The sequence below is a fragment of the Embiotoca jacksoni genome, unplaced genomic scaffold (genome assembly GCF_022577435.1).
Source record: "Embiotoca jacksoni isolate LCO1_2020_lvr unplaced genomic scaffold, fEmbJac1.0.p SCAF_8, whole genome shotgun sequence".
NCBI lineage: Eukaryota > Metazoa > Chordata > Actinopteri > Embiotocidae > Embiotoca > Embiotoca jacksoni.
In genome coordinates, this window is record NW_027185436.1 from 12,269,790 (window position 1) to 12,296,880 (window position 27,091).

Consider the following 27,091-nt stretch of genomic DNA (forward strand, 5'->3'; position numbering starts at 1 on the left):
TTCTAGTTCATGACATCCGTGTTGGGAGTGAACTTTTATATCACTATATAATATATATTTGGTACCGAATTATATAATATCTATGAATGGGAGTGTGCCATGTAGGCCTACTGGCTCATTACCACATACACACATTATACTGACAGATGAACAGTAACACTAACTTTGGAAGATCCTCCCTTTTTTTCTAACTCAGACTGCTGAAACTGCAGTTATTACTAAATTACTCCCTTTTCCCCCATCATCAGTGGAATCACTTTGTCTTTGGATGGCCTTTATGATCAGATGGAGTGATCACAGCAAGCAGGAATGGTGTCAGTGCTCCATGCAAAATGCAAACCTGTCCTTTAACCCCCCCAAGCCCTAAGCTATATTTTATTTACATTTCCACCTAAATATACATTTCCAAATTCCAGCTGTGCAATTGTAAAGCTAAACTCAACAACCTTGAGCTGCACAGATACGAGATACGTGGGAGAATTTTGAAATACAATACATCTCCTTATTCTTCTCACCAGGCCAGGGTGAGATTTAAAAACATTTTTACTTTTGAATATTAAAAACTGTAAATTAGAAAATAAATAACAATCTTTTAAAAACCACTCGGACACTGACGTTATTAAACCTGTTATTATACTGCAACTCTATCAAACTAGATGCAACAGAAAAGAAGCACAACGACCGCTACATCCATTTTAGCCGTAGTAGTACTAGGCGGCCTCCTCACTGAGTGCAGCAAGCTCTTCAACCTTCTAAAACATGGCTGCAAGTTGCGCCTGATATGGCTAGGTCCTGTTGCAGGGAGAGGTGAAGAGGATTAAATTCTGGACACATGATGTAAAAGACTTTACTGAGAAGCTGATTCTTTGTGTGAGCAGATAAATGAGAAATAACACTGTTGAGAAAAAAAACTGCACATGCATTGGTCTGCACGTTAAAGCGCAACCATCCTAAAAAATTAACGATAAGATAGTACAAACATTAAAACGATAAAAAAAAAATAGCATTGTTGAGTCAAGGTAGAATTCAACTTTGAGTCGTAAGTGCTTATAAACAGCTCCAGAGAAAGCCTAAATAGGTTTTCATCACTTACTTAAGTGTGCCACACTTTAAGATGGTCTTATCAATCAGGGCCTGATAAGTTATCATTCTTCTCCTCAGATGAGTTGAGTTATTCTCTTCAAGCCGGGCCAGAGCACGTTTGTGTCAGAGCTGCAGTCCCTTTTCTTGGAGGACCACAGGATAATTTGTCATGTATTCATGGACATTAGTGTCTGTAGTCCCATGCCCCCACATTCTTTTTCAGTGGAGCTCTCATCACTGTCTAAACTCAATCCTGTGGACAGGACTGACGTCCCACGTGATGTTTTTGCCCAGGTCACGGTCCAGTGGTACCGAGTAGTGTATAGCCTTCTTTCTGCTTTTCCCCCTCCTTCCCCTCTCCTACTAGCATTTATCTCTCTGCATGGTTTTGGCAGCGATGTGCTTTTCCCAGCATTTAGCCAGGAGAGGGAGAGAGGAGGGGAGAAGTGGAGAAAAGGAGGCCTTTTCAAGCAAGGAATGACGGACGCTTTATTAAAAGAGGCAGGGCCTTTTGAGAGGCTGGCCCCTCCATGCCCCCCACCCCCACCCCCACCCCACACCATGTGTCTAGCCCCATTGTCACTGGGCGGTGGCAGCGACTCCCCCACCAGGCGCTTTGTCACTGTAAGTCACCTCACAGACTGAAACAGACCCACTCCGAAAAAACACACCCATTCGCCACAGTAACTCCACACTATTCTCTGGTATTGCCTAGTCCGTGAACAAAATGATTGTCTGGTTGTCACAAAACATACGGGAGACACAGAGATGGGCGTGACATGTGGGGAAGACTGGACAGGAGAAAGGAGGGATAAAGTTGGAGGTACCAAGTGTTGCGGTGCAGCAAATGTGAAAGGTGGAGAGGATAGACGAGGTGGATAGCAGAACATCAAGTGTGATGGAAGATGAAGGCAGGGCAAGAAAACGATGGAGGTGAAGGAGGAAAAATAGGCAAAAAAACCTCAAATTAAGTTAGAAAAAATGGGGGGAAAGTAGCTAAGAAGGATCCAGGATGTCGGCAGGAAACCCGTTAAGAGAGTGTGGGGTACCCATTTGCGTTTGGCTGTGTGTGAAATGTGTGTCTTTAGATACAGGCAGCATTCCTCCAGAGATAAACCCCTTGGGCCCCCCATCCCCTCGGCCCCCACCCTCCCCAGTCTCTCCACCCACCATGCTTACTCAAGTGTGCGTGTCTGGGCGTGTGTGTTATGTGTGTGTGTTCGTGTTTACGTTGGATGGGGGTCTGCGTGCCCTGCACCGCAGCACTCGCAGGGGGCAACAGAAAAGACAGCTGTGTGTTTGAGAGAAACAGAAAACGTAAGAAAAACTGAGTGGAGGGCCAACAGGCATGCCAGTCAAGACCGTCACTTTTGGAGTGAGTACCACAAACTGCTGCTCTTCGTCTTACCTTCCTTTTGCTACACGCTGACTGCATCTCTTGTCCTGTCACTCTCTCTATCTCTTCATATAATCTGTCTCCAACTGTATGTCTCTGCTGCTCTTATTATATTAGTCTTTTTGTAATGTTTTGTTCTGTTACAAAATCCTTTCGTTGCATTTTATCTCGGATGTAATGCACCTGCCAACGCTCACTCTCTTTACCCTTTCACATCCGACAGTGATGGGCCAATACCTTTTCTCACTGGCTTTGCTCCCAGTTTTACATCCATTTCTTTCATGTTTACTTTGTCTCTAACACATGAATTTTGATGCACTGGTATAAACTGTTTGTCCATTTTGGTTCAGCTCATTTTATTCAGTACACGCCTCTCTGTTTGCTCTTCGATTGCTAAGTACCATTCTTGCTCTTCATCCATCCACATGAACTGTTTTGGAGACGTCTCCCTGGTCTGGCTTTCAGTGCCCGCTCTTGTTTTCAGTCCTGAATATGCGCTTGTCTTTAGTAATGCCAATCATAAGAAGTAACAAGAGAGAGAAAAGAAGACAAAACTTCATGGAGAAGATGATTGAGAAATTGGAATATAGATCAACTTCCTATGGTTTTTATCAGAGGTCCAAACATGTGTTAAAAACACAACCTATTTTGATCGAACTCATTTGACCAAGACTCCCATAGCAACATGGGAGTGAGCTTGGTTGCTTGGGAGTATCTTTGAGAGTTGTGGTGCATGTGCATCCAAGATTAGTTTAAGTGCGTATATGTGTGGGTGTGTATCGTGTACCGTTTTCCTCCTTAATCTTGTTTTTGACCTCATTTGTTCCTCTGTTTGATGTTCAGATTGTATGATGTCAACCAGGATTAGCTGTGGTAAGTAAACTAGAGGTCAGTAAACTGATTAGTGGTTCAGTTAATGAGATGCTTTCAGTGTTGCTATAGACTGCTTAATGTACTGAGCCAACCCAGGTAACAGCAGCACGCGCTCACACTTTGTGTCTCCTGAAGTTTACATCGGGTAATAGAAGAAGTGGTTGTGAGGTTTAACTGTTGATGATGCAACTTGTAGAAATGTGCTTATTGTGTTTATCTGTGTGAGGATGAACTACAGTCAATTTTACAACGCTGTTAGTAGTTTATTCATCTCCCAATTCTCTGTTGTCTGAAGGTTTTTTTTTCATCTTGCCTTGTTAATTAATCAGTTCCACCCGTATATAATTTTCAAGAAAACAGCCAAACTTGCAGATGGATGGCCGATACCCAACTGGAAAATGGTGTCCGATAGTCAATTTAAGTGACAAGAACAGAGCAGTAATATTCAGATTCTTAATTTTAGTAAAAGTAACAATATTAGAGTGTAAAAGTACTCAAGATTAAGTTCTGAATAGGAAATTTTGCTCAAGTACAGTAGTATCTTAAAGTTAACTGTACTCATCATGCAGAACAATGCCTTATATAGTGTTTACTATTAATGCTGCTTTAACATATAAGCAGCATTTTAATGTTGTAGCTGGTGACGTTGGTGCTAAACTACTCTTTGTATACTGTTTCATTTATAAACGAATATTTTAAAAACGTATCACCTTTTTTGTGGGTAAATCTGAAAAAGTAACTGTCCCTGAAGCAGTCTAATAAATGTAGTGGAGTGAAATGTAATGTCTCACTAACATTCAGCTGCATATCAGTGTAAAATATCATTGAATAGAAACACACACAAATTTGTTCTTTACTTGAACAAATGTACTGGGTTATTAAAGTTCAAATGTTAAGTTTTACAGTGTTAGGCTTCAATAGTTTTTATATTTTATATCAGTCTAATACCTGGGATGAGGTTACATATATTCCTGTTATAAATTCTGTCTGCCCTCCCAGATAGTCATATTCTGTATAATTACTGAGCAGTAAAGCACAGGATGTTTATCTTGGTACCACCGTCTATAAGTCCCAAACCCAATGGCTTTCTTTTCTTTGTCATCCCCACAAAAGATCACAATAACCATGACAATATCATCCACAAGTGCTGAGGCAGCAGCAGGGCCAAATATAGAGAGACAATCAATGAGTACGGCAGGGACAAACAGTGGGCCACAGGGTGGGGGAGGCTAGGAGTGTGAGAAAGTAAATAGTAAAAATAGGACAATACACTTTGCACATACAGGGAATAGAAGCAGACAAATGGCTGGCCAGATTTACATGCAGGCAGACAGTGCTGAGTGGGGGAATGTAACAGCTTCATCCCAGTGCCCCGATCACTCACTTCCTGTAAATGTATCCATAACTGAGCAGTCCCATGGGTCTGACTCCACACTTACTACACATCTCTGGCCGGAAACAGCCTGCTAACAGCTCAACTTCGTCAAGCAGCCACAGAGATGAAGGCAGAGATGGAGAGCAGAGAAAGTGGGACATAAAGATAATACATTTCTAAAACAAATGCAAGTCAGCAGAAAAGGGTGACGAAATAGCTGTTCTGGCACTATGCAGGAATTTCCATATCTGCTGCTCAGTGTTCCACTGAAACGTACAGAAACTCTCCAATCCCAATGTTATCTTAAATCCATCCGGATATTGAGTTTGGTGAGGTAAAAATACATCCACAGTTTATTTTGTTTAAGGTTCAGGAAGTTATTGCAAGTAAAGCAGTACTTATGACATGCTGAACATACACAGGCACCTTATTTTCACCTTTCTGCTTGGTGTACAAATAGCTGTTGCGGCACTTAAAATATTTAGGATTTGCACCTGGTGCTGTGTCTGCAAATTCATGTTGGGTGTGTGTGTGAGTAAGAGAGAGAGAGAAAGAGAGACAGGGTGGGGGGTTGTCTGTTTCTCTTTTTTTGTGAATTAAAATGTTAATAGAAATGCTAAGATTTGTGGAGGCAGATAATAGTTTCATATCCCAGAGAGATCACGCTGATCTTTGACAGATATTCTTCGATTGACATTCAGTGGAAGAGCTCCTGTATTTTACTCTTGATTGCAGTGGCAAAATATTCTTAGATTGATTGATTGATTTTTTTTATTTGGGCCCAGTCATCAGGCCTGTTCTGTTCTCTAATTGTTAGGAAGAACCTGGTACTTCCAACCATTAAAGGCACCAGAAAGAAAAAAAAGACCATATATCTCTGTAAAATTAAATTCGACCTTGTTTTTTACTGGAGTTTTAAGATGTTTATAACACACCCACATTTCGGCATTAACCTGTGATGACACTTCACAGATAGATACTGGGAGACGCCGACTTAAACTGTGTCTGTAAATGGGTAATAAGCCTATTTTCGCTTGCTCCATATGGCTGTAGTAATAGTCTCAAGTAAATATTGCCTGACATATGTAAAGCAGCAATTAGATGAGCTTTACAATGTGGGACATTGTCTGTGGAGTCAGTATAGACAGCATCTTTTGCTAAAATCTCAAGAAAATGTGTTGACGTGCAACTAACCTGACGATAAACAGTTAAATGCTCGGCTGCTGAGGTGTAATGACTTGAGTAATCATCTGATTAAGACAGGGTGTTTTTCCATATTGCTATTATATGAAACAAAAGCAGATGTGAAGGAAGTTACTGTGATTACAGTCCAGCATTGTGTGTATAAATGTGCATACAGCAGCTGCTACAGAGAGATAGAAAGTGAACAGTTTACAGAAAGATTTATTTCATTTGGAGATTTGGCAGAATACAGAAGTTATAACAGCCATTTTATCAAATCCTGATCCTTAGAGTCACAAACACACTGTATATTTGTATTCTCCAGTGTGTCAGCCTTGACATTCATGCCTCACATTGTGTCATGTCTCCCTTTCACACATTGAATGTAATTTCATTCAGAATCGTCCCAAAATTAAACACAGTCCATTGTGACATCACATCATCGCTGTGAAAATGACGATGGTCCAGGTCCAGTCATGGCAGGAGCGTTGATGCTCCCTCATGCATACGTCCACACATATAGTACATATTGAGTTTTTTAACACTGCAGTCCTTCAGAGAAGGGGTGATGTCATCCTGTCTGCTGCAGCACCAGCAGAGGAGGCACGCGAAGGGGGAGAGATGCAAGAAGCAGGGGATAGAGAAGCGAAAGAAAGCAACAGGAAAGAGAAACTGAGATAACGACAAGGAGAGGGGAGTTCAGAGGAAGGGATTTTCTGTGATGAGATGGGGGAATAATCTTACTTGGTAATTTAGAGCTTCATTATAAGGAGCCTTGGACTGTCTCAGCCTGAGGAAAGTTGAATGCACATTGCATGAGTGTGTGTTGATATTGCTAATGTAAAACAGCGAGGCTTCTGAGCAGGTTATTGCCTGTTTCTTTTGCTCCAAACGGCATGATTCACGTGATTGTTCATTTCGGCTCAGGAGCCTCGAGCTTGTCCACTTTCTTTGGGAATAATCAGAGAGTGCGGCAAAATGTAGCAGAGGAATAACCACACTACAATTTTGGAGTGTTCTGTCTGTGTGCTGTATGTATGTGCACTGTACCTGTTTGTGTCTGAGTGAGGGAACGGGTGTGGTTCCTCTGCATCCTTATCTCTCCACAGCACACTCGCTTCTTGACGCAAGCAGATAATCACACAAACATGACACAAACATGAAAATACAGGGCTGAGAAGAAATAAAAAAGGTGCCTACACTTTCTTGAGTCTTTCTGAGGGTTGTTGTCAGAGTCTCGGTTGTCTCGTAAACTTTAGCAGGCTGTTCCAGAGGAGGGCCAGCAGTCTAAGTCCGGGGCGGGGGAGGTCACTGTTAACCATGGTAAGAAACCATGCTACCGTTTGCAGTGAAACCATATACATTGTGTAAGGTTGAGTGTTTGCATCAGCTGTTTTGTTAAATCTTTGCACTATTGTTTAGTTAGTTAATTTAATATTATTCTCTTATATTGTATATATTGTGCATTTTTATATTTAATATTTTTTTACAGTGTTATTTTTATTGCTTTACCTGTATCTATAAATGCTGCTGCAGCCAAACAAAAATTAAACTAACATAGTAACTATCCATCTATCGATTTACTCCTACTTTGATGAAAGGATTTTTCATGTGTTGCCATGGCAGTCTGCAAACCTCTCATGTAACAATCACACTCTGATCTCTGCTACACTATGTACAGCTTCTCACATTTAGTGATTACAAATATAACACATGTAAGTTTAACAGGATGAAACATGAGCGAATTATTAAGTATTCAACCTGTTTCCAAATTAGATTTATAAACTCTTTTTGGGAAAAGCCTCACTTATATAAGTGACATTAAAATGGAATATGGTCTCTGTCTAGTTCTGGATAAAAATTGTAGCTACTCAAAAAGATTTTTGTGACAAAACAGTAAATTTTTGCAATGGTGTGTCCCAGTATGGTGATCCGAACTCTCGTGACTCTCGTGTGTGTGTGTGTGTGTGTGTGTGTGTGTACTGGGGTCAGCTTGTTGCTCTGCAGCTGTCTAGAGGGAGGAGGTTTGTGGGTTATCACCTTCTTCAAAGTGAAAGTGGATGAGAGCGTCTGGGAGTAACTCAGTGGGAAGGGGGAGGACATGGTTTACCAAGATGGCTTGACAACTGTGAGTACTGAAACCCATCCAGTAGACACTCAGCAGATCAATCAAGAAATACATACAGTAAAGAGTTCATAAATTATTATTTTTGTTTTTAATGGTTTTTCTGTTTGTTTAGTTTTAAGAGTTTACTTTAACCACGTTAAAGTAATATCTTAATATCGTAGTGTATTAATACACCTTTTTTTTCTATGAAGTCCAGTGTTTGTTTCTTGTTGTTGTTGCTGTTGTTAAGGCCTTTTTGTGTGTGGGAGTGTCTAATCAGTATTTTGCCTGTCAACATGTGTGCGAGTGGGACTCAGAGGCCTTGTAGTGTTTCTCTCAATTGTTTATTATCCAAAGAAAAAAACAACAACAATGTCTTGAAGAAAATGGCTCCGCATGAGTGAGTGTACTCAAAATCCTAGGATCTTTTAATTCAGTCAGAGGAGGCCCCATACTTCATGAGGAAGTGGAAACTCTGAGGAACTCAGACAGTCAGATGTTGTTTTGCTCCCACAGACAGCTGGAAGCAACTTTTCCTTTTAAAAGTTTTCTGTTTCCCTGCCATTGCTGTTCCTTTTTTTTTTTTTTTTTTAAGTGACCTCTGTCTTTGCACAGCGCTGTGCCATTGGTGTCCTGCTGAGGGTGTGTTGTGTCATTTGTTGCTATGCCTCTACTTCAGGCATGTGGATCCTTTCTCTTTTTTACCCAGGCCCGCTCACTCTGTGTCAAAAGAGGACCAACTACCCTGTTACAACCAACAATAGTCAACACAGCTTAACGCACTATGTTATAAAGTGGAGCAAAGCAGCTTCTGTTGTGTCTGTTCCACAAAGCAGCACTTGGTGTTTTTCTTTTGGAGCAGGAAATGAGGGGTTTGTACAGTAAATTAATTTATTATCTGCATTTGTGTGAAAACATACAAGTGGCAGTAGGTTTTGCTGACCAGCATGATGAGATGGCTGGTTAGACAGAAATGAGATGATGTAGGGGAGGGGATGGGCACGGCGAACGAGGAGATTATGTAAATGAGATGAAAAGGTGCAGGGTTTGCCGCAGTCGAGTTTCTCCCTGTGGTTCTCCCTCGGTCGCTCTTGTAGCTTTTCCTCCTCTCCTCTCCTCTCCCTCGCTCTCCCCCTGTGCCGCATGAGTGATCCTGTTTCGGCAGCACCCCTGCCTGCCTGGGAGAGGCATGAAGCCCTCAGACACAAACAAAACACAGACAAAAACACTAGACGTGCCATGTGCTGGCTTGTGAGCCAGGACTCCCAAAAGCCTATCACTCTCTCTCTCTCTCTCTCTCTCTCTCTCCCTCTCCCTCTTTCTTTCCTTCCTTCATTTACCTCAGTCTCTTTCTCTCTTTTTCATTTACAAACACATAAATGAAGGGAACAATGTGCTGGGTACAATATATACACCACAGACTTTTGGTATTATCAAACTTGCCTTATCACCGGAGTAGCAGATCAATTTATTCAAAATTTTCTGGAGCTTAGACACCAGTGTACACTTAGCATAGCCTGTGTCCTACTATTACTTCACTTAGGTGTCCACAACACCTTCTAACACACAATTTTCAAACCGCACTATTCAATATCCAATGGGAGGAGTGAAATGAGAGGAAAACTGATGGACAACTGCCATCTTGCTATGCTTTCTCAGTTAATAACCAAACTGTCTCCCTCTCCATTTTCCCTCTCTATTCCTCTACTTTGTGTGTCTCTCACTCTCTTATACCCCTTACCCCCTCTTTTTTCCCCCCTCTGTGTTTCACTTGCAGGCAGATGCTGGCAACAGTTTTCTCCGGGCGGCCCGTTCTGGCAACCTGGACAAGGCCTTGGACCATATAAAAAATGGCATTGATGTCAATACAGCCAATCAGGTGAGAGAGCACATTCCCCAGATTGAATTGCCGGACTGGCAAGCTCATCTAACACTGATTTTTATTTATATTGTACATGCTATTCCTGGCTTTCTCTTCACGTTAGGTAATTTTGCTGCAAATGTACTGTATTATAGAGCATTGCAAGAATACAAACACAAATATTTGAGTCTTTATGAGTGTTCATGTGCCCACAGTTAAATCCTACCAGGATTTTAGTCTTCGGTCTGCCTATCTGCTTTCTAACTGATTAAATTAAATAGCAGAAGGTGGGTGGACAGTTCATTTGTCATTCAAAAAACAGAACAACAATGTGTAAATGGAAAAGACAGTACAGTTTAGCTAACAGCATTTACAAACATTGAAGTGAATCGTCATTTTTCATTGTTTGGTCCTGATCAGATCTACACAGATAAATTAACTGCAGTACTTATAAATTCAACCTACAGTTAGAGAGAAAAGTATAAGTTATTTAACAACTCATGGTTTCATTATGCATTATGTTCTGCCCTAATATTGTCCATGTTGTTGTATTTCTGTGTCTGTCTGTGTTTTGAGTGTCCAGTGTGCATGATGTATCTGAGCTGACCACTGTCCTGTTATGTGACCTCAGTCATGCACTGTACCATACGTGCATGCTCAGTTAAACTGTTAATCACTGGCTGAAAGTGACAGGTAGACTTTACAGGGTCTCCAGAGGAAGTAATAAATGGGGCTGGGGCTTTCCTTCGCCTCATCTCTTCCATCCTGCCTCCTTAACTCTGACAGTTGTTCCTATGGTGTCCGGGAAGAGGCAGTGTTAGTGGGCTAGGACTGCCGCCCTCAGGCTACTGAAACTTGGCCAAAAACTGTATGTGTGCGTGAGAGATTCCTCTGGCTCATTAATCTAACTTAGTCATGGTTTCCTTTCCATTCACTTATACTGGTCTCAAAATTTTGTAATTATTGCTGGTAATGCTTCTGACAGGATTTCTGTGAGACCTATTCACAGGCTCCATAACAGACCCCGCATAATAACAGATTTATTTGTGTAAAGTGACACTGTACAGAGGCCATTACTAGTGAACTCCTTCTCAATGATGAAGGAAGGCACCCCATGGATTAGAAATATAATTACATGCAAAAAAACAGTCTGAAACCAGTGTTTTTGATGAATTTCCCCAAATGACACAATTTCATTACACTGTGTTGTTGATATTCATCATGAAATTGTTTTATTTTTACTGTTTGGGGTTATTTATGTTTGTAATAAATGATGGTAATCTATGACAGTTTAGCACGTACTTTGCATCACTTTGCAGTTAAGGCCATTATATGTGGAATTTCTGTTCCATTCCATTCAATTCTAACTTTTTGTTTCTATAAAAAGTGGGTGCAGTCTATTTTTTTTTTTTTTTTTTCAATAATTACAGTGCATTTATATCACTGTTGAATGGTGGCAAATTTTAAAATTCTACACATAATGGCTTCAATGTTCAAAAGTTCAAAACAATGACAAATAAAAGACTAAATGTAGGCCACGGCCTTTTATGATCATCATTATTATTATGCTTACATTTCTAACTTCCACAGTTCTCTGATGAATCTTTATAGCATCATTAAATAATGGCACCATTTACTTATCTAAAAATGTGTACAATTATCAATGGTGATGTGACTTTTGAGACTGTTGTAGATTGTCACTAAAGCCTTGTTGGTGAGAGTATTGTGGGTCAGGTTGTGTGACTGACCGTATGTTGTGTTGGTGTGGTGGGAGTTTGGCCAGGTGGAGGCTTGACTGTGGCAGCCGTGTCTCTGTTTCCTTGTCTGAGTGGATACCTCTGCCATGGCTCGCTCACCAGCACGCTGCCTCACTCCTGCCCTCTCCTTACTGTGTTGTCTTTCTTCTACTATCCCTCTCAATCTAACAACTGCTCCACCGACCCTCTCTCTTCCTGTTTGTCCACTGTTTTCTAACTCGCCTCCGTTTGTTTTATTTTTTTTCTTACTTTTTCCTCCTCCATCACCTCCCTCCCTCCCGTCCTTCATCTCTCCTCTGTCTGCAGTAGAGTGATGGTGTGCTGTGGTCTCCCCACTCAGAGGAATAATATCAGTGGTGTGGGAAAGGTCCAACCTCACATGTCCTGTGCGGCTGAAGGAAGGCTGTGTGAGGTCAGACCTATCCCACACGGCTCGTATTCTTCCCAGCCACGAGACCAGGGGCCTGCCATCCCCCTCCCGTCCTCCTCTTCCTCCTCCTCCTCCTCTCATCATCATTAATCGAATGACAAATTTCTCATCCTGATTTTCATCCCTGTAGACATTGTTTTTGCTAATGACCACTCTGATTCTGAGAGGTACCGCATGCATGGTGTCGAGTGTAAGTATTTGCCTGCTATGGTTTGTGACACTGTGATAACAAACCAGTTGTTTCAGTCGGCATGGCCTTCAGTGTTTGTGTGTATTCACTGTATGTGTCATTAAATTATCTTAAATTTGGAAACACAGTTCATAGTGTGTGTAGGACCCTTCAGTATGAGGTCTGCTCTTCTCTCTCACCCAGAATGGGCTCAATGGGCTGCATCTGGCCTCGAAAGAAGGCCACGTCAAAATGGTGCTGGAGCTACTCCACAATGGAATCGTACTGGAGACCACCACAAAGGTAAAATAACCTGCAAAAGAGTCCTACGAGTCCTGCAACATCGAAAACTTTGAATTTACATGTAAAGGAATATTTACTCAGATTTTTGTATGAATTAAACAAACAAAATATATATGAATATGTTAATTATAATAATATCTCAATAAGTGAGCGGATTTTGTTATCCAAGCCAGGTCAGCTGCTTTTCCCTATTTCTAATCTTCATGCTAAGCAAAGAAAACTGGCTACTGGTTATACTGTAGCTTCATGTGTAGCATAGTCACATAAATTATCTCATCTAAGTCATGACAACTCATTTGTATATGACAAATATGTTAAACTATTCCTCATTCAACCACCTATTGAATTTTATTTCTTTGTGAGAATTTCAGGTTATTATCGGACTGGGTATGAATCATAATCTTTCACCAACAAATGTGTCGGAGTATCAAAACCTGAGAGACACTAAAAGCAGGAATGTAATTTGTACTCAACTATGTATTTTTTTTTAAACTTTTTTTAAACTTTTTTTGATTAAATGTAAATGTTTGTGTTGCTACCAATATTATAAAAACTAAATGATACCCAGCCCCTATGATTCACATGTGAATTGATGTTACTTGTTTGTCCAATAACTATATGCACTTTGAATATGCACATGGGCTTTCACCTATAAAAGTGATTGTGTGCTTATTATGACTGTGTGCTCTTGCTCTGGTGTATCCGTGTTTAAACAGAAAGGGAACACGGCTCTGCACATTGCAGCCCTAGCAGGGCAGGAGCAGGTGGTCGCAGAGCTGGTTAACTACGGGGCCAATGTCAACGCTCAGTCCCAGGTGAGACTCCGAGGTGCTCTCTCAGCGCTGATCATAGGACGCTCTGAGGCCACTACGATGTTACGATGTGAACTTTAGTGTGAAACCATTGTAGTAACTATTGCAATTCCATCTGTTAACACGTGTCTTTGCTCCAATATTTCTGTGTGTTGGTGTTTCCTCTCTGTGTACATCCCTGTTTGTGCATCTGTGACTGTCTTCCTGTTGCTGTGCTTGTGTCTCCTCTGCCGCTGCTGTGTGTGTCTGCCGTGTGTCTTCTTGAGACAGAAGGGTTTCACTCCACTCTACATGGCTGCACAAGAAAACCATCTAGAGGTTGTGAAGTTTCTTCTGGAGAATGGAGCCAATCAGAGCATTCCAACTGAGGTACCAAAGAAACGAGAGAAGTTTTTAAAGAGTAATCGCCCAAAATCCTCAATCCCATCCTTGCTGATCCACACTTGCAGTGTTTCCATTCTGTTTTGTTCTCATAAGCCTCTCTCCTTAAATCTCTCTCACTTTCTCTCTGAGTCAACCTGTCTTCTAACTCTCTCCGTTGTGCTGCAGGATGGATTCACGCCTCTCGCCGTGGCTCTTCAGCAGGGGCATGAAAATGTTGTAGCTCTGCTCATCAACTACGGCACCAAGGGAAAGGTCCGCCTCCCTGCGCTGCACATTGCTGCACGCAACGATGACACACGCACAGCCGCTGTGCTTTTGCAGAACGACCCCAATCCTGATGTACTCAGCAAGGTGTGTGGATGTGTGTCTGAATAGGTGCCGGTGTGGTTGTGCCAAAGTACAGGAATGGACACCTGTGTTTGGTGTCTTTGTATGGTTTGTCTTTGTGTTTCTAAAATGTAAAGGTAATGAGAGTGGCTTGTATTCACGCTCATGTGTCCCTGTAGACTGGATTCACACCTCTCCACATTGCTGCACACTATGAAAACTTGAACGTAGCTCAACTACTGCTGAACCGAGGAGCCAATGTCAACTTCACCCCAAAAGTAGGGAATAACTAATAACAATAAAATGTCAATCACTTGTCCTTGCTTTTATTCTCTGTCTGTTTGTCTAAACTCATCATCTGTGTCTCTCTGCAGAACGGCATCACTCCTCTGCACATTGCTTCCAGACGGGGGAATGTGATCATGGTCCGACTCCTGCTGGACAGAGGGGCACAGATCGATGCCAAGACAAAGGTGCAACAGACATCTATCCTCCTGTTTCCAAAGCTCTTTCATTACTGACTGTCTTTCATGCATCATTAACTAAATCACTACCAATCGTCTTTGTCCAGGATGAGTTGACTCCTCTGCACTGCGCAGCCAGAAATGGTCATGTCAGGATTATAGAGATTTTGCTGGACCACGGAGCCCCCATCCAGGCAAAGACCAAGGTAAACCACCTGTAAAAAACTAAAGAGAAATCCTCACTCTTCTATAAAATGAACTGAACACCATGTGGTTTGGTTATGAGCACAAATCAGGGAAAGTTTTAAATGCATCAGCTAAACACAACCCCTGATTCCACTTGCTGATGCTTTTTCCTTTGATCGTTTTCACTACAAAACAGTTTTACTTCCTGTTTTGCGAGGGATGAAAGACTTCAGTCATTTTTCTTATTTGCAGAATGGCCTGTCTCCAATCCACATGGCTGCACAGGGGGACCACATGGACTGCATCAAGCAACTTCTGCAGTACAACGCAGAGATTGACGACATCACACTGGACCACCTTACCCCTCTGCATGTGGCAGCACATTGCGGCCACCACCGCATGGCCAAAGTTTTGCTGGACAAAGGAGCCAAACCAAACTCTCGGGCTCTGGTTGGTGACAAACATACACTAATATCAGTTAATTAATCAATTCAGACCAGACAAAGTTGCTTTTTAGCTTTGCAGTAAGGATCATCGTTCCTTTGTTTTTATAGAATGGCTTCACTCCTTTGCATATTGCTTGTAAAAAGAACCACATGCGTGTCATGGACCTCCTGCTCAAACATTCAGCATCATTAGAAGCTGTGACTGAGGTAAGGGATCTGGTGGGAATGAAATAAATGAGATTCACTGATCCAAAAAAAGGGTTAAAAATAAAAGTATCTAAAGATATTTAGGGAAAACCTTTTCTTATTCTGCCCTCCTTTTGAACAGTCTGGCCTGACCCCCTTGCACGTTGCATCATTTATGGGTCATCTCAACATTGTGAAGATCCTGCTACAGAAAGGAGCTTCTCCCAGCGTCTCCAATGTAGTGAGTACCCAGCTTATACTGGAGACCAAGTTAAATAACCAACACCTTTCCTTTTCTAGAATTGTTAATGATTCTGACTGTGTTTTTTCTGTTTGCGTGTGAACAGAAAGTGGAGACTCCTCTCCATATGGCATCCCGGGCGGGACACTATGAGGTGGCAGAGTTTTTATTGCAGAATGCAGCACTGGTGGACGCCAAGGCCAAGGTAGAGATTTCACACACGAAAGCACAATCTCTATATGAACTCATGCAAATGATTCATTTTGTAAATGTACTGAAAGCCTCAGTTTGTTGTGTGATACCCAAAACGTTGATTTAAAAACTCCTGGCAGATGAAGAGATTAAGACGGAGCTTTGTAGCTAATTTCCCTCCTACACACCACAGCCTCATTTTGACTGATAATTGAGATAATAGCTGAGATATTAAAACACGTAATAAGGTTCTGATCAGCTCAGCTGTTACATAAAGTATGTTTCTTAATTACTCTCCCCCTTCTGGCCAGGATGACCAGACACCTCTGCATTGTGCTGCTCGAATGGGCCACAAGGATGTAGTGAAGCTGCTGCTGGAGCATAAGGCCAACCCCAACTCCACTACCACAGCGGGACACTCACCTTTACACATTGCTGCCCGGGAAGGCCATGTTCAAACTGTACGCATCCTGCTGGATATGGAGGCTCAGCAGACCAAGATGACCAAGGCAAAGCCTGCCGCCTAACCCTTCTGCTTTCAGCCCCAACAGTTGCTAGCATCCACCTAATATTTTTTCCATGTCCCTGTCTGTGCCTATACAGAAAGGCTTCACTCCACTCCATGTGGCCTCCAAGTATGGGAAGGTGGATGTAGCAGAGCTGTTGCTGGAGAGAGGAGCCAACCCTAATGCAGCTGGGAAGGTGAGAAAGACCCAAAGGGCTTAATCGTATGAAAGAAATGGTGAAAAGATGAATAAAGCAGTCTTTGATGGGCACATTCTGAAGAACTTTTGATCCTGTTTTTACAGAATGGTCTGACTCCGCTGCACGTTGCTGTACATCACAACAACCTGGATGTAGTTAACTTACTTGTCAGCAAGGGAGGGTCACCACATAGTGCAGCCAGGGTAAAGTAAAAAAAAAAAAACTCCAGACATAATTTGAACCAAATGGCTTTGTGTCGCGGACATGCTCATATTTGTTCTAATCACAAATCATCTCTGTTCTCCAGAACGGCTACACTGCCCTCCACATAGCATCCAAGCAGAACCAGGTGGAGGTGGCTAACAGCCTTCTGCAGTACGGAGCTTCGGCCAATGCTGAGTCACTGCAAGGAGTCACCCCTCTCCACCTGGCCTCGCAGGAAGGAAGGCCCGACATGGTCTCCCTGCTCATCTCCAAACAGGCTAATGTCAACCTTGGCAATAAGGCAAGAACAGACGATTAAAGAATGAAAGAAATGTGGTCTAAAACAAAAAAATAATCAGTGCCTTGAACTTGATTTGTTTTGTCTGGTGTATTTGACTTTTGTCTTCTGTTTCTTACAACCAGAGTGGATTAACCCCGCTCCACCTGGTGGCACAGGAGGGACATGTTGGCATTGCTGATATCTTGGTGAAGCAAGGGGCTTCAGTGTATGCCGCCACACGGGTAAGAGCCTTTTTACTTCATGATCCCACCGTCAGAAAAAACAGCAATGTGAAGATTTAAGTTCAGACAGCTTCTCCTTAAACTGTTGCAAGGTTTTCAAAGGCTCGTCAATTTAAAAAGTACATGTGCCGTTCACTTTGAGACGAATCACATAGTGTCTGTATCATAAATAGCCTAATGATGTCACTGCAGACAGTTGTTACAAACAACAAATTTTTTTAATCAGTAGTCTCTTTCGAACTTAACCTTGTGTGAATTTTAAAACATACATTTATGTAAAATTCATGAAACACTGACACCCATATAAGATAAAATCTACATAATCTATTCAAATTACAGTAGAAGGTCATTAAGACACTTAAGTTAAGTGACTGATCAGGACTGTGTTGAAGAGTTGTTTTCCTCCACTGTCAGATGGGTTACACCCCGCTCCACGTAGCGTGTCACTATGGCAACATCAAGATGGTGAAGTTCCTCCTGCAGCAACAGGCCAACGTCAACAGCAAAACAAGAGTGAGTGCCTCCATCTGGTTTTGGATAAAACTACAACAAAATTAGCCTGAGCATGAGTCATACAGCTACAGTGCACTGTGTCAGTAAGTCCATTACACAATTAGAAGCACAGGTCGTGATGGTAGCAGGGTTTCTCCAGCTGTTAACAATGTGATGATTTCTCTGGATTTTTTTACATCTCCAAATGTGATGTTTGAGCATGTGAAAGACATTGAGGAGTTTTTTGCTCATATGGGAGGAATGTTTGAAACTAACGTTTGTCATAATAGTTACAGTAGCTGTTTACAACTGGTGTTTTTTTTATTCATATTGTGTTGCATAAAATGTGTTGTAACTAGAAATATTTATTCTAGAAAAGCTGGTTGATAGACTGATAGACACGTTCAGATGTAAGGCTACAACAAACCATTAGTGGCTACTTAGCAGACTTTTGCAACAGCAAATCATTAAATGTTTGGTCTGTAAATGTCAGAAAAGAGTAACAATTTAATTCACAAGCTCCCAGAGCCCAAGTTCACATTAATCTTTATCTTTCCTTTTGTCTCCCTTGCAGCTTGGTTACACTCCTCTGCACCAGGCAGCCCAGCAAGGACATACAGACATCGTGACACTGTTGCTGAAGCATGGCGCCCAGCCCAACGAGACCACCACGGTGAGCATGAATTTTCCTCATCCCTCATTCATAAAGTTTGGTTTTGGGAGATCTGACAAATCAACCTTTTTTTCTTTCTGTTAGCATGGCACTTCAGCCCTGGCCATCGCTAAGAGGTTGGGCTACATCTCAGTGATTGACGTCCTAAAGCTTGTCACTGAGGAGACGGTTTCCATGGTGAGAAGTTTAGAAATGCTACTATGGACACAGCACTGGCACTATGTGGCCATGTTTGTCACATGGAAATACTATCAGAAAAGTTTAAGACTGTTTGTCTCGCTGTCATCTCTGTAATTGGTTTGTTGGTTTCCGCTCTGCAGACGACCACTGAGAAACATCGCATGAGTTTCCCAGAAACGGTGGATGAGATACTCGACGTGTCTGAGGATGAAGGTAGAGCACTGAGATGACTATTAATGACATAAAACAGAAGGGAACAATGTCTAATTGATGTTTAAATTGGTCACGTAAATATCAATTTTTACAACTCATTTTTTACCTTTTGCCCTTTTTTTTTTTAGGAATTGCACAGCTAACATTAGGTATGAATGTCTACTTCTTTCTTTGTGCGGCATTCATGGGCCGTTGTAAAAAAGTGTGTGGCTCCATTTCAAGCTCACCCCCATCTTTGTCTCACTGCCCCTCTCTCTCGTTCAGTCTGTAGTGGTGCTCACTGTGATGGTGGCTCTGGTTTCTCATTGGCATGCGCCCGTAGCACCCATGTCTGTAACCTCTATATGTCCTTTTAATAACACCCTCATTTTATAACTCTCCAGGTGTCTTTTTGCCTCCATGATATGACATAAGTCCTTGGTCACAAGCAGATCATACCTGAATCTCATCCTATTAATACTAATGTCTTATCAAATTTACCAAATATTTGGTTCAAATAACATTTAAAACCTTCTTTGTGAGGCTTTACCGTTCATACCGATGTGGTCTTGTCTTTAAAATGTGTGTGTCTACATTTAAACCTGCCTCCATTGTGGTGTTGATCATGTACCAGATCATTTTTAGCTGTCTTCTGTTCCTGTCATGTGATGTGTTTGTTGGCGGGGAGTTTGTCTGGTCAGGAATTAGAGGGAAACGGCGCTTTAATTTTTTTTTTTAGAATTGCTATAATGAAAAGTTTGCATTAACAATAGGTTACATGACTCGGATCTGAAAGGGGTCACTCGTAAAGTGATGAACACAAAGGATTGACAGCCAACTCTACTTAACCTCGGGCTTGTAGTGACTCTCAACTAATTGTTTTGTTTGTTCTGGTTCACTCTCACTGCTCTCATCATAATATGCAGCTGTTTTCAATCAAAGACCTTCAAAAAAAAACCACTGTGTAGCAGTTAATGAGCCAGATATGTCCCTCAGGATTTGGTGGAGAGAAAGAAAAAAAAAAGAAGAAATAAAAGGACAGTGAATATTGAGATCAGTTGGGCAGAAGCACAACACCAAATACATGCTATGTTTTTTCTTTATGTCTCGGTGTGTAAATAAGCAATCTTTTAATAATACGTCAGTTCACAGCTACTTTCTGCCTACAAGTGGCCAGAAATTACTTTATGGTAGGCTTAATTTTTAACACCTGAAGTTTACAACACAGCTAACAATAATGTCAGAGGATATTATGTCTTGATATTTTTAGTCCCCTGATAATTCAACCAACAGATTGTCAGCGTGGCTCTAAATATAGAAAGTAGCTGAGTCGCCGTCTTAAAGACACACCTCGTATCCGGAATGGTAAAGTGATATTAGCAGATTATCTGATGCACACCCTTACATATGGTAAGACTTTGCCTACGCAACACATGCACGACACACAAGACGGAATATACAGGGCATTAGCTGATTCATATGAACCTGTGGGAAGTGCACGCAGAGTCAAACACAGCGTAGCGACACCTACAACACCACTCTGGCTCTGGACCTCGTACAGACAACCCACTCACACTAGCTGCGCTGATACGCTCACTTATTCATACACACAGGGAAGACTCCCCTTTGCTGCTGGTGAATTGGTGAACATTATCGCCTATTTTGGCGGGTAAGTAACCAGACGACAGCTCGACTCACATCCGGATAAGCTGCTTGTTTGAAGAGAGTAGAGAACAGCTTGTACTGTTGTTATCATGTTGTAGTGGAATGATGCTGGTGCAGTCGTCTCCGTGTTTGTATTCATGTGTTGTAAAGCAAACCTCCTCACAGATCAGCCTCTCTGAAGCAGCTGATGTCTAAAACCTCCACTTCAATAACTATTTATACCCTACACAAAACATTTTTGGAACAAGATCATGCTGATGCAGGCTCTCCCCAGAGACTGTGCACTGTTCATATCTATAATGTTGTTGTCTTTAACTGGACTTTAATGCGTTTTTCCAAAGTTCGGACTACATTTATAAAGTGTCCTTTTTTACTTTGATAAAGTATTGTTCAGGGATTCCGAATCAAAGTGTTGGACACCGCCTGAGACTAAACCTGATTACAGTGACCTGCTGTATTGTTCATGTCCTCGTACCCTATTTTTTAAGCATATCTAATGTTCTGTAGAAATGGCTGCATTCAGTTTTTTGTGACTGACTTGCAGTAACAAGGTCAGTGTAAAGAGAATTGTCACTAATGTGTCATTTCATCAGTCTAACTTCTAAGTAACAGAGCCATCACCTAAATCCTGGGCTGTCATGTTGTGTGGCCCATCTAACCACAAGTTAACAATCTTGTTCTTTTCTTTCTCTCTTTCTCTTGTGCTGTTTCACCAACCTGACCATGGTCTGTTCGCTCTCTTTGGCATTTTGTTCTCTGAAGGAGAGGAGCTCTTGGGGACAGAAGGGGCCAGGTACATGAAGATGGATGACATGAAAGACCATGATGACGATTTCCTCTCCCCCAAGAAATCACTGGAGTACGAGAGAGGGCTGGGCACAGCGTAAGGGGGGCTTGGAAGGGGAAGCAGGGGAGAGAGCCGAGCTGGTAGCCATAAGCTAATCGGTGGATAGATAGCAGGGGATGCACCATAGACACTCACCAAACACCAGGATGAACACTGGGGAGGAGGTCAAATGTAAAGAGTTGTCATCAATCTGACTTGTTTTTTTCTCTTTCTGTACAACAGAAATTACTCGCCAGCCATTCCCAGGATCCCCCGTGTCTCTCCAGAGACCGTTATCCTGAAAGAACACGAGATAGATCAGGTACTGTACAGTGGGATTGAGATACTGAAAATATTTAAGTGCAACTACAGCAGTTTTGTATTGCACTTCCATCAAGTGGTCAAATAGTTAAAATTGAAGCAGCAGAGATAACCAGACTTTTAGTTCTTTGTATGGAACAAACTGAATAAACACTGTATCCCCCATTTCCAATAATGCAACTCAGTCGTGTCTTTTATTAGACTTTCAGTCCCTGTTTTTAACAGTTAACAACAATGTATCTTCTCAGTATTCACTATAAAAAGCTCAGCACTTTGACAATGAGTACATAGCCTTAATCTTTCATCATAGCCTCTCCATATCGTCTCCGTTAAACTCATAATAGTATAAGTAATACACTTTTGGATATATATAACATTATTATAGATACTGTTTTTTGGAAAATGTTCTGATTAGTTTGTCTTTTTGTCTGTTACAGCAACACACTCCACTTCCACTGCCCAAAGAATATGATGAGGACTCACTGATTCCCAGCAGTCCAGCGACCGAGACATCCGACAATGTCAGCCCAGTCGCTAGTCCCATACACACAGGGTCAGCACTACAAGCACAGAGGAGAATGTTTTAACCCCCCTCCCCTGCCCCCATGTTTAATATCTGATCAGGCAGCTGACAATCTTCATCCATTAACAGGTTTTTGGTGAGTTTTATGGTGGATGCTCGGGGCGGTTCAATGCGAGGCAGCAGGCATAATGGTCTGCGTGTCATCATACCTCCGCGGACATGTGCGGCACCCACCCGCATTACCTGCCGCCTGGTGAAGCCGCAGAAGCTGACCAGCCCCCCTCCGCTGGTGGAGGGAGAGGGGCTGGCCAGCAGGATCATTTCCCTGGGTCCAGCTGGCATGCAGTTCCTGGGGTGAGGAAGCGTCTGAAACGTTTCTCTGTTTGTTTAACTGGAACGAGTACATCGATTTTTACCCCGTGGATATGATTTGTTATAATTTACTGGTTCATCTACAAAACAGTTTAATATCAAGCAATAATAAAATTGCTTTTACACTGATAAAAGTAACGCCCTTTACCAGCCCAATTTCTAGTAAGTGATTATATGTACTCGTGTATTTCCGTGTGTGTGGCAGACCTGTGATTGTGGAGATCCCCCACTTTGCTGCTCTGGGTCGTGGTGACCGGGAGCTTGTAGTGCTGAGGAGCGAGAATGGCTCAGTCTGGAAAGAGCACCGCAATCGCTACGGCGATGAGGTGCTGGAAACAATCCTGAACGGGATGGACGAGGGTAAGAGTTGAAATGCATCATGGTTGACATTGTAGTGACTCTCACACACGTCACAGGGGTTTTATCTAACGGCCTTTCTCTCCCTAGACTTAGAAAGTCAAGAGGAACTCGGGAAGAAGCGAATCCGTCGCATTATCTCCACCGACTTCCCCCTTTACTTTGCTGTTGTGTCACGAGTCCAGCAAGAAAGCGACCTGATTGGTCCAGAGGGAGGTTCGCTGACAAGTAAACTGGTACCGATGGTCCAGGCCACATTTCCTGAGACGGCGGTCACCAAACGAGTCCGCCTGGGGCTGCAGGTGAGATGGGACGATGATAAGAAGGAAGGAGAGGAAAGAGAGAATCGTTAATGCCTGTGTTGCCTGGGAAAAAAAGCATGTTGGATTTACTTTGATTGATTGTGGAATGACCTGATCATATCAGCACTTGTGCCAAGTATCCCTGATTTAGTTTTCTGTTGTGTTTTGGGTTTTTTTGCTTTTCACATTTTACAGGACCTTTTTCCCTTTTATTTCACACATTGCATACACTTGGCACCTTCATACAACAGTGGACTGCTCACCTAGCGCTGATGTGTTATTGTTTGTTTTATCTTCAGTGAGGTTTCTATCACTAATGTATTTATTTTAGTAGCAAGCCCTGTACTAAGCATATTTAACACATTCATTTAAGGTAGGCCTACCTAAGAAATAAGTAATCTTCTGCATTCTTTTTGTAGCCATAAAAGACTGCGTGTGAGTTTATATGTATTTTCCAGTAGTTTTGGTATCGTTAATGTCTAGAAAATGTGCGGAAAGGCCGTTTTTTTTGGTTGTTTTTTTTAAGAAGTGTTTCGCTACACTAAAATGTGTGACACCCGAGCACCTATCTTCAAACAATTTTCTTATGCCACTGTTTGTTGAATTTCTTTGTCCCCCTTTTGTGTGTCTGACTGCACTTCTCACGTCACATTTTCTCCAACATACACACCAAAGACTAGAGAAATAATTTTTAGAACAGTTTACCACAGTTATTCAATAAATTATTGTAAAAGGAACCATTTATAAGGATCTGTTTACAGGGGCGAGTTTCAGCACATTTGCTTTTGCTCAGTTTTCATTACACAAACATCCCCTCACGATTCATCCCTCCCTGTCCAATGTCATGCTCCACCATCCTGTTTCAAAATAATTAATGGTACCAATTCACTGGACTGGTAACTGCACGATTAAAATCAGTGCATCAAGCAGTTCAACTGCAGATTACACTCTTAAAAAAACAGCAATACAGTCATCAGGTAGAAGATTTATTTTGGCACACTGGTACAGTTCATTTATATCAGTGTCATTTCAAACATTTATCAATGTTAAAGTACATTACTGTAGTTTTTACTTCCTTCATAGTTCTTTGCAGTGCAGATATTTTAAGTTTCCATTTGCATGTCATTTAATTTTGACAGGTTAAATGTGCCCACAGTTTACCATCTGTTTTGCTGCATCCCGTGTCTCCTAGCAAGGTCTGATTATAGATCAAGACTGCTAATTGCATTCATTCATTTTTTTCAACCAAGGTTTAAAACATTTTTTTTTTTTGAAAGATCAGATGGAAACTTGTAATTCCAGTGTCAGAATTAATTTCAGTGAGTCAAAAGGACGGATACGTGAATGAATGGACCTTCCACTGCATGTTTTGGTTTGACAGCTGTCCTTTATATACATGAATGAATTTATCATATTCTAAATATGTCTTGCAAACTAACCTGCTACCACACGTTGTAACCTCTAAACTGAAAATAGTGTGTAACTGAATGTAAGTCAAATAGACATTTTTATAATATTCTGTATTTCCTTACACAGATTTATTTAGATTATTTCATAATTTTTAGAAACATATCTATTTAACTGAGATGTTGTGAAAATCATGTCATGAAAGGCCTTGTGAAAAACCACAGTGCCTTTTTCTTTGGTATCTCTTTTGTATTTGTTTGTAAAAGCTTTGTGATAACAAACATTGTTACATTTTACAATAAAAACAAGAGTTATAAAGTCCAATTTGTGTTGCTATTGTCTTTGTTTTAATTATGAGGTATTTTATTCACTGTGGACTTCTCTCTTTTTCTCTTCACCTTTAATTTTTCCCGATTTGGTCGTCTCCCCGTTTACCTTTTTTTCCTGTTCTTTTATCCCATCATTCATGTACCATTATCTCATTCCATCAACTATTCTGTTATCTTTTTAAATTGCCATTTTCTCTTCATGTTTCTTCCTTTTGTGTAATTTCCCATTTTCTATCACATCATCAAACCTGTGTCCCTGTTACGTATTCCCTCTCTCCATCATTTACTTTTCAACCTCAGGCTCAGCCTGTTCCCGATGAGCTGGTTGCAAAGCTGCTGGGTAGCCAAGCAAACTTCAGCCCTGTGGTCACTGTGGAGCCCCGGCGGCGCAAGTTTCACCGGCCCATCGGCCTGCGTGTACCCTTGCCCCCGTCCTGGATGGAGAGCCCCCGAGACTCTGGAGAGGGCGACACCACTAGTCTGCGTCTGCTCTGCTCTGTCATAGGTATGTCATGTCACAGGTGGGGGAGTAACTGTGTGTTTGTGTCACTGAGACCAGTTTACTTTCATGGCAAGGAAAGAATTCTTCTGAGTGGAGTAAGTTTTCAGTGCCACAGTTGGATAAAATAATTTTTGTTATTATTTTGTCGAAACACTGCCTTCATGAGACTTTCTCTTTATAACCTTTGATCACTCAGTTTGACCTCTCATCCTGTCTGACTCCCAGGTGGCACAGCCCCGGCCCAGTGGGAAGATATTACTGGCACTACCAAGCTTGTCTATGCTAATGAATGTGCCAGTTTCACAACCAATGTTTCGGCACGGTAAGTTCAATCATCAACGTATACAATACAGCATTAAACTGAGATTATTGTAAGCCTTTTCCATCTCAAACCATTCCAGCAAGCAGCTCGACTGTGATTACAAAAGACATAGAAGAGATTTATGTCCAACACTGTGTTTACGTGTGATCGGTTCCTCTCAGATTCTGGCTGGCAGACTGTCCTCGGACAGCCGAGGCGGTCTCTTTTGCCAACCTGCTATACAGAGAGCTGTCAGCTGTACCCTACATGGCCAAATTTGTGGTGTTTGCGAAGATGAATGAGCTGCGCGAGGGCCGTCTGCGCTGCTACTGCATGACCGACGACAAGATGGATAAAACTCTGGAGCAACATGAGAACTTCACAGAGGTGGCTCGCAGCAGAGACATAGAGGTCAGTTCAGATACAGTACTTGAAGTTTGTTAAATATAATGTGAAGGAACAAAGAATCTGCAGTGTGTTTCTAGATCAGTTCTTCCTACTGTGGCTAATGCAGCTGTCTCATCTTGCAGGTGATGGAGGGAATGCCGCTTCACCTCGAGTGTTCAGGAAATCTCGTGCCAGTGAGGAAGGCCACCCAGCAGCCTCGCTGCTTTAGCTTCCAGGCCTTCAGGGATAACAGACTTCCTGTCTCTGTTAAGGTATTACCCTTCGGCTTTCTTCAGTTTTCGATTCTTTGTTGCTCACTGTTACTCCATCAGCTCTTTCTCCACTCCACTTATGTGTCTATCATCATTGCTGTCCCTGTATCTGTGTCTAAGGTGAGAGACAGCAGTAAAGAGCCCACTGGATTTTTGTCTTTCCTGCGCAAGACCACCAAGTATGAGGACAGCCAACACGTGCTGTGCAACCTCAACATCACTATGCCTCCATGTATCAAGGTAAAGCTCTTACAGTTAGCTATTAACATGACAGTTTCTTTAATTACAGTGATTTTTTTCTGAGATGTCTGACCTCCATGGTGTTTGCTTGCCTCTGGCAGATTGTTGGGAGTGAAGATCGGAGGCGAACTCTGACCCCGCTGGCTTTAAGAGAAAGATACAGTGCCCTAAATGAGCCTGCTATGGGTACGAGGCTCTCACTCTCCCACTTTTACAGTTATACGTGCTTTTTCTTTTTGATATGATAAAATAAGGCACATTATGATGGCTTTTTTCATCAAACTACTTCATCTACAGCATATACAGAATCCAGGGGCATCTCAGCCTAGTATTAACTTAATAGACTTATGTTTAAGTTTCAGTTCTGCTCTGATTTTTTTTAGCATCAATGACTGCCATGGAGAGGACAGAGCTAAAGATGGCTGTCATTGCAGAACAGTTGGGGCTGAGCTGGGCGGGTGAGTGAATAGTGAGAATGTACTGAATTGGTTTTTATGTGCTTTCCATGTTTACCTTATGTCTGACGAGCTTGTCTAGCCTCTGCT

The 27,091-nt window shown here is 41.9% G+C and overlaps 1 protein-coding gene across 5 annotated transcripts in view; it reads left to right on the plus strand.

Annotated features, from left to right (window-relative positions):
• ank1a (ankyrin 1, erythrocytic a) overlaps positions 1-27,091 on the plus strand; it is an 88,817-nt gene that overhangs the window by 48,040 nt on the left and 13,686 nt on the right. For 2 of the 5 annotated variants that reach the window (XM_069139197.1, XM_069139199.1), the window contains 35 exons: positions 9,794-9,895; positions 12,438-12,536; positions 13,253-13,351; positions 13,619-13,717; positions 13,898-14,083; positions 14,239-14,337; positions 14,434-14,532; positions 14,631-14,729; positions 14,962-15,159; positions 15,264-15,362; positions 15,484-15,582; positions 15,689-15,787; positions 16,086-16,283; positions 16,378-16,476; positions 16,584-16,682; positions 16,787-16,984; positions 17,107-17,205; positions 17,620-17,718; positions 18,272-18,370; positions 18,455-18,547; positions 18,691-18,763; positions 18,892-18,912; positions 21,170-21,290; positions 21,477-21,555; positions 21,992-22,107; positions 22,207-22,431; positions 22,655-22,809; positions 22,897-23,108; positions 25,145-25,349; positions 25,572-25,668; positions 25,830-26,058; positions 26,178-26,306; positions 26,427-26,546; positions 26,648-26,732; positions 26,930-27,004. In XM_069139197.1, the coding sequence (XP_068995298.1) occupies positions 9,794-9,895; positions 12,438-12,536; positions 13,253-13,351; positions 13,619-13,717; positions 13,898-14,083; positions 14,239-14,337; positions 14,434-14,532; positions 14,631-14,729; positions 14,962-15,159; positions 15,264-15,362; positions 15,484-15,582; positions 15,689-15,787; positions 16,086-16,283; positions 16,378-16,476; positions 16,584-16,682; positions 16,787-16,984; positions 17,107-17,205; positions 17,620-17,718; positions 18,272-18,370; positions 18,455-18,547; positions 18,691-18,763; positions 18,892-18,912; positions 21,170-21,290; positions 21,477-21,555; positions 21,992-22,107; positions 22,207-22,431; positions 22,655-22,809; positions 22,897-23,108; positions 25,145-25,349; positions 25,572-25,668; positions 25,830-26,058; positions 26,178-26,306; positions 26,427-26,546; positions 26,648-26,732; positions 26,930-27,004 (4,303 nt within the window). Of the gene's footprint in view, positions 1-1,765; positions 2,459-9,793; positions 9,896-12,437; positions 12,537-13,252; positions 13,352-13,618; positions 13,718-13,897; positions 14,084-14,238; positions 14,338-14,433; positions 14,533-14,630; positions 14,730-14,961; positions 15,160-15,263; positions 15,363-15,483; positions 15,583-15,688; positions 15,788-16,085; positions 16,284-16,377; positions 16,477-16,583; positions 16,683-16,786; positions 16,985-17,106; positions 17,206-17,619; positions 17,719-18,271; positions 18,371-18,454; positions 18,548-18,690; positions 18,764-18,891; positions 18,913-21,169; positions 21,291-21,476; positions 21,556-21,991; positions 22,108-22,206; positions 22,432-22,654; positions 22,810-22,896; positions 23,109-25,144; positions 25,350-25,571; positions 25,669-25,829; positions 26,059-26,177; positions 26,307-26,426; positions 26,547-26,647; positions 26,733-26,929; positions 27,005-27,091 lie in introns of those variants that run through there. The other 3 variants (XM_069139200.1, XM_069139198.1, XM_069139202.1) reach the window with 3 other exon arrangements.